At 40.1% G+C, this 17,176-nt stretch overlaps 1 protein-coding gene across 5 annotated transcripts in view; it reads left to right on the top strand.

Moving 5' to 3' along the window:
- Positions 1-17,176, top strand: part of GRIK4 (glutamate ionotropic receptor kainate type subunit 4) — an 888,411-nt gene that overhangs the window by 517,844 nt on the left and 353,391 nt on the right. For 4 of the 5 annotated variants that reach the window (XM_077250470.1, XM_077250471.1, XM_077250469.1 and 1 more), the window contains one exon: positions 16,991-17,155. In XM_077250470.1, the coding sequence (XP_077106585.1) occupies positions 16,991-17,155 (165 nt within the window). Of the gene's footprint in view, positions 1-2,325; positions 2,449-16,990; positions 17,156-17,176 lie in introns of those variants that run through there. The other variant, XM_077250472.1, reaches the window with a different exon arrangement.

Raw genomic sequence — 17,176 nt, 5'->3', positions numbered from 1 at the left:
GGCTTTTAACTATTGCCGTGCGGGCCCAGGCCCCCATAACAATAGAGTTTAACTGAACTTACATCTCGGACCCAGGTTCAGTTTCTGCACCAACAGAATCCTGCCGCTGAGGCCTGGTGAGGGCCCCCTCTGGTCATCGGGCCCCATACGCCAGTCAGGGCAGTAATGCCCTGATGGCAGCCCTACAGCTAATCAAAACATAAGCCACAGATGCCGCTGGGAAGTGGTTCCTAGTGCACCCGTCCAGCTGCCACAGAATACTGACCAAACCAAATGTATCCTCTCATTTCTACTTCTAAGTTTTGGTGCCATCTGGTGAGCAATTGGACATACTAAAGCAGGGGTGGGGAACCTTTTTTCTAACAAGAGCCATGTGGAGAATCATAACATCATTTGAGGGCCGTACAAAATTGTCAACATGAAAATTATCCTGCTATATTTGCTCAAACAATTAAGTACCCCCACTAATGTGACAGCTGGAGCTGCTTCTCTTCCATGAGGCATGTGATGTTAGGTGCACGTGATGATGCAGTACTGACAACTGATTTTCCAGGTTTGCATCAGTATGGAGCACAGTCAACTCTGAGCGATACATTTTGCAAAGAACTCACAGCTGCAAGTTGTTCCGAACACAAATATATGTTACGCTGCAGGTCTCCTCACAGTGGGAAATCCATCACTGCTCACATTGCATTTATATAACACATGCAGTAGAAGCAGGGGCATAAATAAAAATCATGGCGCCCCATAGTGGTTCTAATCAGGCACTGCCATCCCCCCCCCAAAAAAAAAAAAAAAAAAGAAAGAAAGTAATATTTGGTGGGACATAGATTAGCATATTTCACAACTTTGCAGCCCTAACAGAGTAATTTTCCTCCTATTGAAGCCTTAGATACCTCCAAAAGTGCCCCCTCAAACATAGTATGATATCCACACAGTGAATTCTTGCACAGTACCCTCCACACGCACAGTATCAAAACCCTACTGTACCCACTAAGCAACATATGGTTACTCCAACACAACGGCAATGGAATGCATAACATGGACGCTTCCTGCATATGGACAGCACGGAACGTCACATCCGGTAACATCACTTCCCCCCCTCGCTTACCGGCGAGTCCCGGCCATTCACTGTACCTGCACTATGTACAGGCATTCACACCCACAGCGGGTGCCTCTGGGACCTTAAAGGACATGTCTTCACTGCCACCAATGGTAAGCAATACCACTACAACTCCTACTTCGCTCTGGGCATCTGTATAATGGAAATTACTATTTACAAATATCCTTATCTATAGATAACCGTTGGATACCAGATCTGTTCATCATAACAGCCCCAAGTTGTAGGTTGGTGCCTTCTTACTAACTATTTCTGCTGCTAAACTGCATTTTGTGCAGCTTTCATACTAATAATGGGGTTCATTACAGGTCACAGGACTACAAATTTTAGCTATATATAACTATAATATTGAGGAGAGTTCCCCTATTTATACAAACCTCACATCACGGGCTCATTCTCACGTTAAAACTCTCCTTTTAGGTCCATTAAGCCTTAAAATAGGACCATTACAAGCCTGCTATATTCATCAATTACTCTTTATCTCTTACAGTCAGGCAGGTTACTCCTTATTCCTACACTCTGTATTTTTTTTTATTATTTTATAAAAAAAAAATCAGTTTTTCTTTGTTTAGCATGATATTTTGCTTTATTTTTGTTTTTATACAATGCCATCTAATTGTATATGTGTTTATGTGTGTTCAGTATGCTGATGAAGGTCAATGTATGACCGAAACGTTTGACAGAAGTACTACTATTGGATAACATTAAATCTCTTCATCTGAAATACCAAAGCTGAGTGCCAAGTTTTTGTATTATACATCAGCTAGGTCATGCTGGAGCTGAAGCATAGACATCACATAGGGAGACTGCGGCTGGAACATATACATCATAAAGGAGACACTTGGGCATATACAGTGGGGGAAATAAGTATTTGATCCGTTGCTGATTTTGCAAGTTTGCCCACTGACAAAGACATGAACAGTCTATATTTTTAAAAGTAAGTTAATTTTAACATTGAGAGATAGAATATCAAAAATAAAATCCAGAAAATCACACTGTATTAATTATATACATTAATTTGCATTTTGCAGTGAGAAATAAGTATTTGATCCCTCTGGCAAACAAGACTTAATACTTGAATTGGTCTGTAGTCATAAAACAACTGGGAGCAGCTTAAAAACAGATACATGACTCATACAAAAGTCCAAAATGAAATTGGTCTGAGCACTGACCGCTATATACGAACTGGCCGCAGGTCTCCCGATTCGCGTTTGACAGCTTGATACATATACAGCATGAGGCTGTAACACTCAGGTTGGGAGCCATACTTCCAGATTTGTGCAGAAGTCTGCAGAACCCTGAGGCTACGCTTCTAGGAACAGTATTTGGTGAGTTTTTGATGTTATAAATTTTCTGCAGCATTTTTGCCCCTTTTATGTAAATTAGGTACTTGCACTTTTCATTGCACCTTTAAGTGTTTTTATCGCATTTTTAACACTGCGGCTTTTGTTTTTTTGGTATGTCATTTTTTAAAGAAAGCTGCTTTTTTATACTGTTATGGTATGTCAGGAGTTCTACAAATGTCCACAATCTATTACAGCCAAATATGTGACCAATAACTCTACGACGCAAAAAGAGCAGCACTCTTTCCTTTCCAAGTACTACAATATGCAATAACATTCGTTTTTGACCACAGATAGCGTATCAACATGTTAGGGACAAATTGCGTAACAAATTATGAGGTTCATTTTCTCCTATTACAGCTTGTGAAAATTACAAACATGACGATAAAAAAAAACATTTTACTGGAAAAAAAAAACAATTTTCGATTTTTAGATCCAAATATTATAAAGTTCTGTGATACACCTGTGGGTTCAAAATGTTCAAAACACTCATAGATGAATTCCTCAAGATAACTAGTTTCCATATTGGGTGATTTTGTGGGGGGGTAGCAATGCCAGGTAGGCTTTTAGTTGAGTCCTAGCTCTGCAGGCTGTGATTAGTGCACCTGAATGGCTCTGGATATAAACAAGCTAGGTGTTCATCTAAGTCAGTCAGCTCATGGAGGCTGACCAGATGGATGTGTCTTGGAGCTGAAGAAACAGTCCAGAATCCCTCTGAGAAGAGTTTGTACAGGCTGTGTGCAGAGAATGGTATCAGTTTGTTATGGATAATAGCTGTTTTGTTTGACCGAGCTGGGGCTAGTATGAGTAGCCAGTGTCTGTTCTGTTCAGTTATGCCATGGACAAGGCTAGGGATTTATGTTTGAGGTGGTTTTGCTGCTGGGGAAAGCAATCAAAACTGCATGTTTTTAGGACCAAATCTGCATTTCCTGTATGAACACTACCTAAGGCCTAATGACTACCAGAGAGAGTGAATTCATACATGGGGTTTCTGGTGTTTTGGCATATAAGCAGTTTTGTAAATGTGACATGGCATCTAAAATCTATTCCAGCCAGATTTGCATTCCAAAATTGAAATTGCAATCTAAGGGGTAAGGCTTCTCGTTGTGGAGAGTGACATACCAGCTCTGGCTTATTCGCCATACAATGCTCCTCTGGGAAATTTTATATGCAAATTGCCTCTTCAGAGAGAAAGAGAACTTGAACTCTATATAGCACCACCTGTTGGAAGTAGCGATCCTACAAGTCACAATCAACCCTTTAGCGAGGCTTGCAATATGACTTAGGATAAAAGCCCAATCAGAATCTCAATTCGCAGACATGGTGTTTTGGGCTTTTGGAACTCGTCAGTGCAAAGTATGAGATCTGATTTGGCTAGGTGAGAGGCTCTGGACTGGTGTCTAAGGGGTAAGGCTTATCCTTGTGGAGAGTGGCATACCAGCTCTGGCTTGTCTTCTTCCCTTCCGAGTCCTGCTGTGTGTCAAAATATTAGCTTTTGACCACATGTGGGGTTCCACTACAATCATGAGAAATTTTAAACAAATTGTAAGATCCAATTTTTGTTGTCCTGTGTGAAATTTACAAATTTGGAGCTAAAGCAACATTTCACTATAAAAAATTTTTTTTTTAATTTTCACATCCGACTACTGACTGCTTAGGTACCTTAAGGGCTCTGTAAATGTGACATGGTGTCCACAATTAATTACAGACAATTATATACTTCAAAAATCAAATAGGGCTTTTTCCCTTCCAAACCCTGCTGTGTGCCCAAACAGCAGTTTCTGACCAAATATAGAATATTGCCACATTCAGAAGAAACTGTATAATACATTTTGGAGTTCAATTTTCTTTTATTATGCCTTGTGAAAATTACAAATTTGAATGTAAAAAATTAATATTTCATTTTTTCGTTCCACTTTGGCTTAATTCCTTGTTATCTCTTGAAAGGTTAAAAAATTTCTTGACAGCAAATTATGATAAGGGGTGCAATATTTAACATGGTATCACTTTTGGTGCTTTTTTGATTAGGGCCCTCAAAGTCACTTCAAATTTAAATAGGTCTGTAAAAAATAGGTTTTGCAAATTTCCTTGAAAAAAATGAAAAATTGCTGCCTTTTAATCCTTCTAACATCCTCACAAAAATAAACAAGCATTTGAAAAATGTTGCTGCGTAAAGTAGACATATGAGAAATGTTATGAACTTTTTTGTGTAGTGTGACTAACTGGTTTAAGGATAAAAGCATTTAAAGTTTAAAAATTGCAAATGTTTCAATATTTCATAAAAAAAAACATAAACGTGTCAATCTACTGCTAACATAAAGTACAATGTGTCATGAAGAAAACCCCTATAAATATTGAAAAGAGAAAATGTGTTTTGAACACAAACAGAACCTTTCACAAAATGACCAGTTCTAAGAAACCAGAGAACATATGCTTTTGTATTCCTTGAGATTCGTAACCCTAAATCTTTCAGAGGAAGGAAATATTTAGTGCATTTTTTTTATTGCAGCTGAAGATTTGTAGATGGTCCTGCAGATTGGAAATTCTGCTTTTAAAATATAGATTTCTGAGATTTACTGCTATGCTTCTTTTTTCTCCACAGTTAAATTGCAGTAAGCATTCAGTTTCTTGGGTTTTGGTTTATCTTCCAACTAGAAAATGTTACTTACCTGTAATCACAAACTATCGGCATGCTTGTAGCTTTCTTTATTTAGAGCAAAGAAAGCTGGAGGCTTTGAGGTTCCCAGAGAATCATACATGCATATTAACTATTATAAAAAGAAGCCTTTTAAAAAAACTTTTGAAAAGTCTGAGTGACGTTTGAATTTATCTGTGTCTTTCTGGTAGATCAAGAAAATACAGACTTTTGTTTGTATAAGCCTGTAATATTGACTTGCAAGTTGACATTTGATGTAACAGTTTGTGCTGTTATTATTGATGACCAGAGACGCAGGATAATTGAACAATGATGTTTGCTGATATGTTGATTACACATTGTCCAGGCCAGCTAGCTTGTTGACTTGCAAAACAGAGGAGGAAAAACTATGCAAATAGATTAAATAATCAAATAATGCAAGTAGATATCACCACCATTCTTCCCCTTTTTTTCTGGATGCTGGCTTGAAGGACAGTTCTTAATTATAAAAAGAGGCTATATACGCCTCTGTAACAGATACCTCCATATACAGATATAACATCCAAACATCAAAAAGAACCAGAGACTCTCTACAGGACAGCACCCAACACACAAATTTGTCATTCTACAGGATGCCAGCTAGGTGGACCACAGACCTGCCTGAAAGAATACAGATCTGCTACATTGACTATCGCTGAACCTTGAATACATTTGGGGTAGTCAGGATTTGAACCCACCGGTCACCTGAGCCCCATGAATACATTTGTGAAAGCCAGGGATGGTACCCATGTGTCACCTGGCTCCATGGAGACGTTCGGAGAAGCCATGTTGTGTCTCTCCAGTCAACTGTCTATGTACCTCAATGGACTGTCATCTTCCTAAGGTTGTCGTTACCTCCTCTCTGTGTGTGCCACAGGTGGGGTTGTAGGTCCTGGAAGCTCTGATGTCACAGCTGCTTGTATGCCGGTGAGTCAGAGGGATGGTGAAACTCTGTAATTTGCACCATCTTCCATCTTGGGTATTTTGCTGGAACTGTTCTATGTGTTATTTGCCTGTTTTGTGGTTCAATAAAGTATTGCCAGACTGTTTTACTCTCACCCTGTGTTGTCTGACTACGGTAAAAGGAGAACGGGCATTCAGTGGGATGATCCCTGGTCCATGCAGTTTTGGCTAACGGATCAGGGCACCCGCTGACCCCCAGTGTCTCCACAGTCTGCATTTCCAATTGAAGAGAGCGTCCTCTGGAATTTTTGGTATAACTAATTTATATAGTATTACACTCATATATATAGTATTGAGCTCATTTTCATTATTCATGAGCTCACCTCTTCTGTGCCTCACAGCTTCCTGTTTGTCCAGGGGCGGTGCACTCTTGATGATTGATAGTTCAGACCAGCAGCAAACTCGAGCCAATAGACTGAACTTTGCGCTCTTTGATGCAGCTTGCCTTTGTAACATCAGAGGAGCGCAGGGACACCAAAGCAGGCACGGTCCATCAATCCGGCCATCTTGGGAGCGGCTCTTGCAAGCTGTATAGCAAATTTTACAGTTTACTGCGCCTTGCCTAGGAAAGCAGACACTCTGATAGACTGCAGGTTGAGCTATAACCAAGTAATGAACAGTAAACTATAAAATAAAAAATCCCCCTATTCCTAAAAAAAAGAGAGGGGATTTTTTAATAAGAAATAAATTGCAAAGTTGCTTTTTTTACTAGCACTTTATAATTTTAAATGTTAATAAACATGACACAACCATTTTAAATGCTCACTCTCAAGAATAAATAAAATATGTGTTTTTTAATGAAACGTGAAACATGAACGTTTCCCATACATTTTTATCAATTTCGTTGTCCTCTGCATTGTTTCCAACTAAGGTATTCTTTTGACAAATGAAAGATATAAGATTATGTCCGTGTCTTTTTTATTTTGGTGAATGTATCCTGCGGTCATAGAGGCAGTAGTTTGGCACTGCGGGCTGCTATTAAGTCTGTGATTTAGAAGTACAACCAAAACCTTCTCCACTAGTGTACTCAACGTGGAAATGGAACAGATTAATTTTTGGTATTACAGCAGACAAAACAGAACATTTCCATTCAGCCTAAGTGCTCCTTCAGATGAGCGTATTATAGAAATAAAAATGACCAAAGTAATTCAATAGGATTGTTTAGATGACAGTTGCAGCATGAACCATCAAGTCTATTGGTGCGCCAAAATAATCGGATCCAATATGGATCATCCATACAGCAACCATTTTTATGGTGACATTGCCATTATCAGCCAAGGAAACTGTATTCGATCATGTACATTTTTAAATGTTGATATATAAAAACCAAAGTCACAGGGATATAAAATACGGACACATGGATAATAATATGGATGAGAATCAGTTGAATTTTGAATAATTTGAATTAAATTGAATGTTCGGATATAAACTTAGACGATTTTTTTATATGCTTGTCTGACCTCGGCCTTAGGCCACATTCACACATTCAGTATTTGGTCAATACTTTATCAGTATTTGTAAGCCAAAAGCAGGAGTGGAGCAATCAGAGGAAAAGTATAATAGAAACATATGCACCACTTCTGCATTTATCACCCACTCCTGGTTTTGGCTTACAAATACTGATGGAAAATACTGACCAAATACTGACCGTGTGAACATGGCCTAATACTGTATTTACTTTTGTGACTTTCTTTACATCCTGGAAAGTAATACTTGGCTCATCTGGTTCCGGGTTTCTTTCAGGAAACCGCATTCCGCTAATGGAACATTTAAGCATAGATCTAAAAATCAGCCAGAGACACAAAATAGTAGGTCGTTTTTATTTTGAAGTCAGAATTTATTAAAATCCATCCTAAACCAAAAAAGTAACAAAAACACACTGGAGTTTACTATGTAGGAAAGCTAAGAATAGAAGGAAAGCAGACACAATGAAATATCTGATTGTTACCATGGTTGCCGCTTCTTCTCTGCACTCAGGTAACCACTATGATCGCTAACACAATTATTATTGCTTTCCCATATCTGCAAGTTGTTGTAATGAAAAAATTAAATGTTAATTGCTATCATCATTATACAGATATAATGCGACATCGATGTAGCTGCATAATCTTCTACACTCTTTGTTACTCTTCTGTTCCAGAACTTCAAACACAGGGTTACTGCGTCATTTTGGATATACAGCTCATTAGATGAATGCACCCTAGTCCTATCCTATTCCAAAACTGATATCATACAGGCAGCACACTGACCAATGCAGCTCACATTGCAATTGCAATTGACTTTTCCCTATTGCACCATATTAGCGTTAAGATTAAAAGTGTGCACAAAATAGTTCCCTATGTCTAGAATATATGCAGTGGTCTAAATTATTCATCTTCTTTCACACACACTATTTTTTTTTTACATTTTTTTTTAAAAGACTCTAAACATGTCAATTTGTTTTCATGGATTTTTCTATACCAATCGCTTTGTAGTGGTTTTATTTTATAATATTTAAAACATTCATTTTTTGGTGTTTTTTAAGTCCTATACGCTGTGTGCACAAATATTAATCAATTTGTATTGTTGATGATTCATTTTATTATTGAACAATTCCAGGGCTGCCCGTCAATCCAAAAGATTAATAAACCTGAATATTTAATAGTGTAAAAGTGATATTTTGTCTTTCTTAGGAGAATATCTATGTGTGCTGAATTATTATGCAACTAAATGAAAAATGTAAATCTCAATTATTTATATTCATTTGTTAAAGTGATAATAGAAATAACCAAACAACTGAAAATGTACAAAATACACTTTTGACATCTCAAAAATATATGCGCAACTAATATAGCCACCTTTTTTCAATAACAGCCATAAGCTCCATCCATGGAGTCTGTCAGTTTCTTAATCTGTTGGTGATCAAAGTTTTGGGCAGCACCAACCATAGCCTCAGACACTGATCAGAGAGGTGACTGTTTTCCTTCACCGTAAATACCCATTTAAGAAGGTCTCAATAGGGTTGAGGTCAGGTGAGGAAGGGGCCTTGACATTATTTTTTCAGCTTTTAGGCCTTTACTGGCAGCTGAATAGTGAAGACCTCGATGATGTGTTAGAGCATTCTCCTGCATAAAAATAAGGATTTTCTTGAGAGATTGAGACTTTTTCCTGTCCCACTGCATGAAAAAAAAATTGTCTTCTAAAAACTGGCAGTAGGTTTGGCAGTTGATTTTGAGTTCATTGTCAACCCAAAAAAGGTCCAACTAGCTTATCTTTAATAATACCAGTCCATAGCAGTACCTACCTATACCTTGCTGGTGTCTGAGTTGAAGTGGACATCTGTCACATTACTGAACCATTCATGGACCCATCAATCTGGTCCGTCAAGAGTCATTTCTCATGTTACCAGTCCATAAAACTTTTGAAAAACCTGTCTTCATATATTTCTTGGCTCAGTCTTGACTTTTTCCTTTCGTGTCTTGCTCAGTGGTGGTTGGGTTTCTGCCTCCCTTACGTCGGCCATGTCTCTGAGCACTGAACACATTGTACTTCTGGGCCTCCAGGGAGGTTGCAGTTCTGGAATATGGCAGCACTGGAGGACAATGGCTTTCTGGTAGTTCCACATTTGATTGTTAGCAAATTTTTGTCAGTTAATGTGTCTTTCTTAACACATTTTTTTACAACAAGACTTTTGATGGTTCTGTGATCGTGCACCAATATGTAAGCATTCAAGAATTCAAGAGTGAGGCATCCCTCTGTAACCATTTTTTACTTTTCAGAGTCAGATAAACCTCTTTTTTGGCCCATTTTGCCTGAGGATAACATGTTCTGTTATCTGTTCTGTCATAATTCTGTACACCTTGATAAAGGCGTTGTATCCATAGGCGACACCTCCCTAATTACACAAATACTGATTCCCTGATCGGCATCATCCAATAAGCATTCACATCTATAGAGATTGATGTTGGAAAACCTACAATTTGATGACATGGTCAAATGCTTACTGGCCTAATCTTTCTGCACACATTGTCGAGAAGCCAATAGGATGAAGATCATAATATAACCACAACCAGGGCATGCTGAATTTAAAGGAAAAGGCAATTGGCAGTAATTTCATTGCATGTAAATTGTCCTATAGATTATAGCCACCAAGCCATGTATTACAACAGACTACTACTACTCCTCCCTAATTATCTCTGACAATAGCCTGAAGGAAGAAGAAAGCAATTTCCATTGCAACAGAGGGATGAAATGTGGTTCCCTGGGAATATCTAAATAATACTGAAATAACAGACCACATGTAGAGCCGGTGACTTCTTATATATTCTTTGATGCAATTCAGATGAACAGAAAATGCACATAAAAGACTTAAGGATGAAATTATGTTTAGTGGATTTTCAGAGTTTATGAAAAATACAGAAAAGGGCTTAGATGTGTCAGAATGGGCACCAAATGCTGGCACCATCTCTCAGAAGTAGTTATGTTTAGGTTTTTTTACTGGATCTGTTTAATAGAAGAGTTGATATGGGCAGTATTAACTATGTAAAGGACTACAGTTCACATGATTCCTTACCCCTTTCACAAGCGTTGCCTCTGTTTACGGCTGCCTGCATACCTTTCTATTACAAGGTGTAAGATGGTGCTCTAATCACTTACTGTCTATCTTTTTTCTTGGTTACCCAGCATGAGAAACATGATCCATCCAGAGACAGAGAGGAGTTGATAGGAGTAGGTGTATACAAGGCATGGCATGAGTGATGCCCTGTACTATGGGGTAAGGGAGAGGACAAGAGGGACAGAAAAAAAATGTCCAACACACTGGATGTCACAGAAGTAGAAGATGAACACCTGGAGCATGATAACACCAATGCACATAAATTGGTTTACATAGGTGTCTCAGCCATGGCTTGTGTCATGTACGTGAATAATCTTACTGCATGTAAACCAACTGCACAATATTTTTAGGCTGGATCACCCCTTTAACCCATTTGCACAACCTGATGCACAACTGCATTAGAGTCCACGTGTATAGAGTTAGCTCAGGAGCTGAGGTTGCTCCATACTGGGCAGATGCTAATTGATAGCGGAGCTAGCTCTGATCACTGCTGCTAAACCATTTAGATGCTGTTATCAGTCAATAACAGAAGGCATTTAAATGGTTCAGTTGCTGGCATCCACTGCCTCCTACCCCAAAATCACTGAGAAGTTGCCATGGTAGCCGAGATCGTACTGAAGGCTCCTGTCTCCGTCCTCTTGGTCCTTCCAAGAAGCCCAGTCCATATTTGATCTATAAAATTATAACATTACTTAGCTAGAGAAAAATATAGATACAATGGCGTTTCTCAGTAAGCACACCTAGACAAATAAATGCAATAAAATGCGATCAAAACATCCTATATACCCTAAAAATTATACCAATGAAAACAACAACTCGCCACAAAAAAAAATCCTGTATTATTGGCAGAAAAATAACAAAGTTATGGGTCCTAGAAAATGGGGACACAAACAAATTTTTTTTCTTCAACAAAGTTTAGATTTTTTCTAATCCACAAAAATATACATGTTTGGTATCATAATCATACAGATCTGAGGAATCATGTTGTCAGACCATTTTTAATACAAAATGAAAAAAAAAACAATGGTGGATTTTTTTTTCACCAGACGACACCAATTAGAAATACTTTAACATTTTTCAGTGTGTTATACAATAAAGCGAATTGGCTATGTACCTGAGGAAGTGGACAGGACGTCCACGAAACGCGTAGTTTTATAGCCCTGAATAAAGTATGCAACTCTTCTGAACTCTGTGATTCCCTTGCCTGATTTTGGAGGAGCACAGAATTGCCGGCATTTTGAATATCCTATCTAGAATTTCTTGAAGTTCCTTCATGGGTCCGGTGCCATCTGCAGCCCTCCTATTATACTTACTATGTGTTGAATGTAAGGAGAAGACCCGGACCAGGCCTACCTACTCCGTGATGGATCCGGAACTGTCGGGGCTGTCATCCAGGTTTCATGGGGGAAAGCTTAAACCCCTGACCTCTGCACCTAGGAGTAGGGGGCATGGCTAAGATAAAAGGGCCACAGTGTGCGGCAAATCAGTTAGTTGCCGTGGGAACTTGCATCGCACAGGAGGGCAGTGTCAGGGCTTCTGCAGGGGGGCCAACTGTCAGAGCGGGTAAAAACCAGCAGAGGCTAAAAGCTGTTAACAGAGACTGCCGACAACGACGTACCTGGTCCCCGCTGACATCGCTGACCATGAGTGACAGGACGCCCAGTCAGGACATAAGCCTGCGCAGGCACCATTGGGAGAATTGGAACACCCGCTGTGAGGGGTTTCCCTGTTTACCTGAATCGAGTTGCTCATTGTCCCTGTTCGCTGACATGGGGAAAGACTGTGCTCTGTCCAGCTCATCATTTTCTGACACACCGACCGGACCACAAGGAAATCACCATCGCCACCAGGATCCAGGACGCCATCTTTTCCAGGACCATACTGGACCCCTTATGCGCCACTGCTTTGGCGCCAACGTCCACATCCTGAACTAAACGCATTCTGAAGTCGTCAGACTGATAAGTTTGCTATCCTTGAACTTCCTACCCTATGCTTCACACCCCCTACCCCTGAGTTACGTCCCCTGATATTGTTGTATCTGTTTTCTCCCTGCCTGTTAAATTAAACACGTTAACACTTGCTCTGCCTCCGACCCATTACTGCATCTTCCTACCTGCTCACATGTGCATACTCACAACGTGTAAAGGTGAGAATTTTACCATACAGTAAACTGATTGTTATTTTGGCAACTGCGCTTTTGCGCCCCTCTCTTTACCGTTTCTACGATAAAGTGAATGGTATAATTCAAAAACTGCAACTCATCCTGCAAAAATAAGGCATCATACAGCTACAGTAGGTCAGCAGAAAAGAACGTTATGGCTGTTGGGTGCAGTGTGCGCGCCTGTTAGGATTCGGAATTTTGCAGTCACATAGAGTGACTGCAAACTTTTATCCCAAACCTGCACAACCCTTTTAATGCATACTGCCTACGCATTGACCTCACCAGCATGCCGTAAGCACCTTGGCTCCCACTAGCTGAAGTGATCTCAGGGGCAGACATATCATTGGTACAACCTGGGACCTTAGGGTATGTTTCCACGTTAAGGAAACGCTGCGTTTTTGACGCAGCGTTGAGCAGCACGCATAGAAAAAACCCCACGGAAGAAGGCAGGCGCCGAAACGCGCGTAGGGTCTCGTGCACATGTAGGTAATATGAGCCACCTTTATTTATTGGATTTTATTGATTATCTCCTCCTTGGTATGTCAATATGTTAGTGGATTTTAGTTATCCAGCATTTCCTGCACTTTAATGCTTCACTCAGCACTTTCTATCACAGCCATAGCGGCATTATACTTGTATGGGCGTATGTGCAATTGTTTTACTAAATGAATTGTGCAATATAGGCCTAGCTTGATTTTTTGGGCACTTTATAGCACATTGCACTTTGATTTATTGTAATTAGTGTTGAGCATTCCGATACCGCAAGTATCGGGTATCGGCCGATATTTGCTGTATCGGAATTCCGATACCGAGATCCAATACTTTTGTGGTATCGGGTATCGGTATCGAAACAACATTAATGTGTAAAATAAAGAATTAAAATTAAAAATATTGCTATACTCACCTCTCCGACGCAGCCTGGACCTCACCGAGGGAACCGGCAGCGTTCTTTGCTTAAAATGCGCGCTTTTCCTTCCTTCCGTGACGTCACGGCTTCTGATTGGTCGCGTGCCGCCCATGTGGCCGCGACGCGACCAATCACAGCAAACCGTGACGTAATTTTAGGTCCTTCAGGATTTTAAATTTACGTTCTGGCTTGTGATTGGTCGCGTCGCGGTCACATGGGCGACGCGACCAATCACAAGCCGTGACGTCACGGGAGGCAGGACACGCGCGCATTTTAAAATGCGCGCGTGTCCAGCCTCCCGTGACGTCACGGCTTGTGATTGGTCGCGTCGCCCATGTGACCGCGAAGCGACCAATCACAAGCCAGAACGTAATTTTAAAATCCTGAAGGACCTAAAATTACGTCAATGCTTGCTGTGATTGGTCGCGTCGCGGCCACATGGGCGGCACGCGACCAATCACAAGCCGGGACTTCACGTAAGGAAGGAAAAGCGCGAATTTTAAGCAAACAACGCTGCCGGTTCCCTCGGTGAGGTCCAGGCTGCGTCGGAGAGGTGAGTATAGCAATATTTTTTATTTTAATTCTTTATTTTACACATTAATATGGTTCCCAGGGCCTGAAGGAGAGTTTCCTCTCCTTCAGACCCTGGGAACCATCAGGAATACCGTCCGATACATGAGTCCCATTGACTTGTATTGGTATCGGGTATCGGTATCGGATTAGATCCGATACTTTGCCGGTATCGGCCGATACTTTCCGATACCGATACTTTCAAGTATCGGACGGTATCGCTCAACACTACTGCTAACTACTTCTCTACCTTGGATCTCACCAGTGGGTACTGGCAGGTTCCCGTGGCAGAGGCGGACAAGGAGAAGACGGCCTTCACGACGCCGATGGGTCTCTGCAAATTCAACTACATGCCCTTCGGATTGTGCAATGCCCCGGGAACATTCCAGAGGATGATGGAGTGCTGTCTAGGGCACAAGAACTTCGAAACCGTGTTGCTATACCTGGACGACGTCATCGTCTTCTCCAAGACTTATGAGGACCATCTGAAGCACCTGGCCGAGGTACCGATACTTTCAAGTATCGGACGGTATCGCTCAACACTAATTGTAATCTATTGTGCATTTATAGTTTGGATATTGGTTATATAATTATTTATTTTTTGTCTTTTTTACACAATTAATTAATATTTTTATAATAATATATTTATAACAAGTAATTTTTGCACATATTTTTGTATTAATTGCACTATGTATTTTTTTGTGGTTATTATTTAAATTATTTAGTGGGAATAGCGCTGGTATATACCATATCATTGTGGAGGTTCATTTATGATTTGATTTTTATATTTATTGGTTGGCATCTATTTTTACTACTATATTGTGCTTGTGTTTATCAGCTATATTTGATTAAATTAGTTTCTTTTATATGTTATAATAATTCTAATAAAATAATTTTATACATTGTCTTTTTTGCACGATTTCTTATGGATGATTTATGCATAAAAAACGCAGCGTCCAGATGTTACAGCATAGTGGAGGGGATTTCATGAAATCCCGTCTCCACTATGCAGTAAAAGACACATGCGGCACACCCGAGAAAACTCACATGCGGCGCGTCTTTTAAGAACGCAGCATGTCCTTACATTGCAGAAAAAATGCAGGTGACCTGCCAGTGACCTCAGGTGCAGATTTGGTCAGGATTTTACCTGCATAAAATCCTGACCAAATCCTGAAGCAATCCTGAACGTAGACACATACCCTAAGAGGTAAGGGGACCACTTCTACCTCCAAAGCTGATGGAATCATGTATTTGATGAGCTATTAAACTGCACTGGCCCTATATACTTTTCTTGCACAGGGGTCCTCTTTTGTCTGTGTCCACCACTGGGTGATTGCCATAATTTCATCCTTTCGTTTTAGGTAGAATTCATATGACTCTGAAAGTATCAAACAAACTAATCAGCACAAATTTTAGCTCTAACAAATATATGGGACTAAAAAATAGGAGGATAATTACTTTAAAGGGGTTGTATAAACATGGCATACTGTCCATACGAGAGGTTATAACTTACTGGTCCCTGAGAGTACCAGAACCTTGACCTCCCCTGCTGATTATAACTTTAGGACTTCCAAGTCTCTTATTTGAATGGGATGATGGTTGAGCATGCAAGCTACCACGTCACTCAAAGTCCATGGGTCTGAAGGAGACAGTCAACTCGCCAACCTCTGTCAGTCTCAGACAGTGGATGTAAAGAAGTGCCCATGTTCAGCCGAGGTTCCTTTCAAACAAGGAACTGTGACCCTCCATCTTGTGATTGATGTGGGTCCCACCGAACAGCCAGTTATCTCCTATCCTGCAGATACATGATAACTTGCGATCTCGGTACAACCCATTTAAGCTTCTTTTAAATAGAGCATGTTGCCTTACAGGAGTTGTGATTACAGAGCATAGATATATATTTATGGTGGAGTTTGTGTCTCGGAGGACCGGCATTACGCATTGTGCCGAAGTGAGAAAAGAGAGACAAGTTAAGTTATTTTTGCAAATGATCTTTTACCGCCGAATCTCACAGTAGCTAAACCGTCGGAGCCAGAATGTTTGATGTGAGGCACAGGCAAAGAATCTGATGAGATAGATATGGAGGCAACTGGGAATAGACAGAAAGCCTTTAGTGAGCAAAGCAGATGTCTTTCAGAGGACCTTGCTTTAATGGTATGGACATCAGAAACATTCGAAGGGGGCACATTACTTTAATACAATGAATGTATTATTTCTATTATAAACTCAAATGCCGAGTTGAGCACTGTCTGGCAGGAGAGAAGGCTTATTTTTAGTGATAAACCTCTTTTCATGTTTTTGTCTCTCGGTCACGTCAATCATTTTGTTCACGGTCACCTAAAAAATAACCAATTCCACGGAGGTCAGCCTTTCACCCGTCGCTCTTTATCCACTTGTACAAGCATATAAGAAGTAGAGTGATAACATGCTGTAAAATGTGCACTGTCTAATTGCTCTGAATATGCATAATTACCATACCCCCTACTGATTTTGGAATAATAATATCTCGCCTGATAAGATTAACACAAAACGTTAAATCTTGACAACAAAGCAAGAATGCTAAAAAGGATGAAAGGCACAATGAATTACGTAAAAACACTTCATCATCATTTTTCTCATGGGAATGTTTTCTAAAGGTAATCTCATTTTTTTCACTAGCTGCGATTCTAGATGACCCAATGGAATGCAGTAGAGGAGAGCGACTTTCAATCACACTGGCCAAGGACAGAATAAACCGGACGCCAGAGAGGCAAGGGAAATCCAAACTGGAGGTGGACATCTTTGAGCTTCTACGAGACAGCGAGTATGAGACAGCAGAAACAAGTATGAATTTTTATCTAATGA

This window comes from Ranitomeya variabilis, chromosome 4, assembly GCF_051348905.1.
Source record: "Ranitomeya variabilis isolate aRanVar5 chromosome 4, aRanVar5.hap1, whole genome shotgun sequence".
In the NCBI taxonomy this organism is placed as follows: domain Eukaryota; kingdom Metazoa; phylum Chordata; class Amphibia; order Anura; family Dendrobatidae; genus Ranitomeya; species Ranitomeya variabilis.
The sequence above is the reverse complement of the archived record's forward strand: the minus strand, read 5'-3'. Positions and strand labels throughout refer to the sequence as shown.